This window comes from Parus major, chromosome 5 (assembly GCF_001522545.3).
Source record: "Parus major isolate Abel chromosome 5, Parus_major1.1, whole genome shotgun sequence".
Taxonomy (NCBI): domain Eukaryota; kingdom Metazoa; phylum Chordata; class Aves; order Passeriformes; family Paridae; genus Parus; species Parus major.
This window is the reverse complement of record NC_031774.1, coordinates 59491352-59495144: the sequence shown is the minus strand read 5'-3', so window position 1 is coordinate 59495144 and position 3793 is coordinate 59491352. Positions and strand designations below refer to the sequence as shown.

At 56.8% G+C, this 3793-nt stretch overlaps 1 protein-coding gene across 1 annotated transcript in view; it reads left to right on the top strand.

The window, feature by feature from the left end:
- The window catches only part of PTGER2 (prostaglandin E receptor 2), a 4930-nt gene extending 1345 nt beyond the window's left edge, over positions 1-3585 (top strand). Inside the window, exon 2 of the mRNA XM_033515378.1 lies at positions 2217-3585. Coding sequence (XP_033371269.1) covers positions 2217-2444 — 228 coding nt within the window. The 3' untranslated portion in view covers positions 2445-3585. The remainder of the gene's footprint in view (positions 1-2216) is intronic.
- The last annotated feature ends 208 nt before the right edge of the window (positions 3586-3793 follow it).

The following is a 3793-nucleotide window of genomic DNA, read 5'->3' as shown; positions in this document are numbered from 1 at the left end:
AGAACGGGGTGACAGGAGGACAGGGTGGCAGGAGAATGGAGTGACAGGAGGATGGGGTGACAGGACAACAGGGGTGGCAGGAGCAGAGGTGCCCTCCCACCCCACAGAGGCTCTGAGGCCAGGCCATGTGTCTCAGGCAGGGACAGGCTGGGGGTCCCCTGGACCACCATGGCATCGCTGCAATTCCCAGGATCTCATGGTGGAGGTGTGAGGGATGGCAAAACAACCAATTACACTTGTAGAGACGGGCTGGAGGAGCTGCCCTGGGCTGGACGCAGTGGGTATCCGTGCTGGATGGGATGAGTTATCCCAGATTTCTGTGGAAGGAGCTGGAGATGCAGGAGGCTGCACCCACCTCGCTGTTAGACAGCGGTTTCTGCTTCTCTACAACAGCACCGAGGCACAGAGACGGGAGATTTCTGGGAACAGAGATATGGGACAGTGGCCACAGCACGTGTCATTCCCAAGGGATGTGCCCACATCCCGTGCCCCATCCGTGCACGAGGCAGAAATCCGGGATCAGAACAGCCAAGTGAGGAAGCGGAGAGAGAAGTGCCCTGACTCTTGTCTGGGCTCTCCCCTCCCAAGGGCCGCTTTTCATCCATCCAAGAGCTTTTCCACCAGGAGCATCGATGGCTCCGCAGCACCTTGGGCCACTCGAGGTCAGTTTGGTGCCATTAGAAGTGACCCCATCAAGGCTGGGAGCACAGCCAGTGCTAATTCCCTACTCTTGGTGTTAAATGGACTCTGCCTTTCCTTCATGCTCCCTTGCTTTTCCTAAAGGAAAGGGAAATAACCACAGGATACAGCCCAGCCAGTTCTTTAGGACAAAGGAATAATGTCCAGATGCTTGTGAGCATCCCAGGAGCCCCAGTGCCCTGAGAGACACTTGAGTCCTGACCATGAACCCACAGATGATGGACAGCTCTTCCTGTGTCCCAAAAAAGCCCTGCTTTGGCTGCTGTGGTCAGTACAAAGTGGAACCCCTCGGTGGGGACACGTGGGCAGGGGCAGAGGGGCTGGGAAAGCGGCCCTGGCCGGGATCCCATGGGCCCTGTGGTGGCAGATCCAGCTTTATCCAGAGCCAGCTTCCCTTTTCCCATCGCCCGCCTCCCTTGTGGGGCTGCGCTTTGGCAGCGCCCCAATCCCAGCTGCCTCCTTGGGGGTGACACTTTCTCTCCTGTCCCCACGGCAGCCGCCGCTCCTCCCTGGAGCAGTCAGGGCACACACCAACCCACGGGGCCACAAATTCCTTCCCAAAGCTCAGTGGGGTTTGGAAAGGCGGCCAGCGCGGGCGGTACCCGGCGGATCCCGGGCAGGGCAGGGATGCTCCTGCTGCCCATCCCCATCCAAAGCAGCTCCCCAGCCCGGAGCGAGGGGGTGGTGGGTGACCCGAGTGAGTAAGGAGTGCTGAGTCACCCTTCCAGGAAGGGCTGGGATGAGTCAGCAGTCTCAGCAAGGTCCAGCACCCCTCATCCTCTCCTCTCCCACGTTTATTACTCCCGTGTGGTCTCAAGGTGAGAGACGCCACTTCCTCCAGCAGTTTAATTGTGGCTCCGAACCAAGGGGCTGGCTTTCGTTTAAAGCTCATTTAAACCCGTGGAGTCAGCAAATCCGCTGTGACAGCCCAGGTTGCCCCAAGAGAGCTGCCAGATCTCGGGGCCCAGGCACGGGATTGTTTCTCCCTGTGACTTCTCCCTGGTTGAGGGGGGTGATGGTGAGACCCCTCTGTGGTGCTGTGTCCAGCTCGGGGGTCCTTCCAGCACAGGAGGGACCTGCAACTGTTGGAGCGAGTCCAGAGGAGGCACTGAGTTGATTAAAGGGATGGAGCAGCTCTGCTCTGAGGAAAGGCTGGGAAAATTGGGATTGTTCTCCCTGGAAAAGAGAAGGATTTGGGGTCACCTAGTTCTGACCTTCCAGTACTTGAAAGAAACTATAGGAAAGATGGAGAGAGACTCTTTACAAAGGCCTGGAGTGACAGGACGAGGGAGGAACGGATTCAAGCTGACAGAGAGGAGGTTTAGATGGAATATTGAGAAAAACCTCTTTGCTGTGAGGGTAGTGAGGCACAGCTTGTCCAGAGAAGCTGTGGCTGGAAGGCTTCCAGGCCAGCTTGGATGGGGCTTGGATGACCCTGGGGCAGTGGAAGACCAGCGGGGTGGAACGAGATGATCTTCAAGCTCCTTCCCAATCCAACCCTCTCCCCGATCTCGCAGATCCGCGCCTACGTGAACAAGTCGGGCGGGGAAGAGGCCGACCACGAGTGGGACCTGCTGGCCCTGCGCTTCCTGTCCATCAACTCCATCGTGGATCCCTGGGTGTTCGCCATCCTGCGGCCGCCGGTGCTGCGCCTGATGCGCTCGGTGCTGTGCTGCCAGCTGAGCCCCGACGGCCGCAGAGCCTCCTCGGCCGTGACGGCACGGCCGGAGCTCTGCGGGCAGTAAATCCATCCTCGGTGGTTCCTGGAGAATCCTGCCTCCTGGAAAAGGGTGTTGTGCCTTAGGGCTCACCCACAGACGTGTCTGCTGCAGCCTGGGCCAGCGGGGGGTGGCGCAGGGGTCACACCCGTGGTCTCTCACAAGGTGGGAAGGGCTGGTGAGCACCCCTGGGTGCTGCTGTGGCCCTGTTTCCACCCGGAGAAGGGCTCAGCCCTGCTGGGGAGGTGAAGCTCGGGGGGCTTTGCCATAACCCCATGTCTGGGGGTGTTGGGAAGCACAGATTCCTTCCCAGCAAGGTCTCCGTGGTTTTTTGGGATGTGGGCAGGGCTACAGTTCCTGGGGATGGGGCTGGGTGGCTGCAAACAGCAGATTGTGCCCCCAGATCCGTAAGGATTGGGAAGGAGAGGAAGGGAGCGGTGTATCCTCAAAAATTCCCCCTTTTTTTAGGCTGGTTGCCTAAAGAAAAGCACTTTTTCAGGGCAGGTCTGTGTGCTCGTGTCTGTCTGTCTGTCTGTCCCACACCCATGAGATTTTAGGCACTGGTGGGTCCCTGAGGGGCACTAAAAAAGCCAAATTTTGGAACTTCCCTGGTGCTGTGATGGAGCAGAGCAGCCCCTCCTCAGCACCCATTTGGAAATTCCCTTTGCCCCGTGATTTTTCCAAGAGCCAGAAAAGGGATTAAAAAGAGCCTGACCGGGGAATGGTCACAGCCATGAGCTTCACCCACATCCAGGGTGGTGCTGCTGGTGGGGTCTGGGTTTGTCATTGACTGGGAAAAATATTTATTTAAAATAAAACCCCCCAGGTCAGCAATCCTGCCCCGTTGGGCAGCATCCTTCAACACCACTATTTTGTTTTTTGGGATTCCTCTTGCTCTTTGGGACTCCAGGATTGTTCCCACTGGGGTGAGGAGCATCCAGCTCCACATCCCAAGGTCACCACTGCCATTAGGAATTTTCTTGTGGCTCCCATTTGAGCAGCATCCAACACACCCAGTGGCTCTTGTGCAATTCCCGGTGTGGAGCCTCATTTGGGAGCTGCAGCTCTGCTCAGGGAGCCCAAAGGTGCTGAGATTTGGGGCTTTCCCGTGGTTTGTGAGTAAAAAAAATAATTGTTATTATTTAAATAATAAATATCTCTCAAAGGAGCCTGCTGAATCATGCGTGGGTTTGTGCCTGTGATGCTCCTCAGGGTAGATCTGGCTCCTGGAGGAAATGTGTTGGATGTGGGATGAAACCACAGGAATGGGGGGAGAGGGCAGCAGGAGAGGCTGGCAGGGGGAGATGGGCGCCTCCAATTTCCTAAAAAGTGACAATAAACCGTGTTTTACAGATGTAAAATGGCATTTTTTTAAC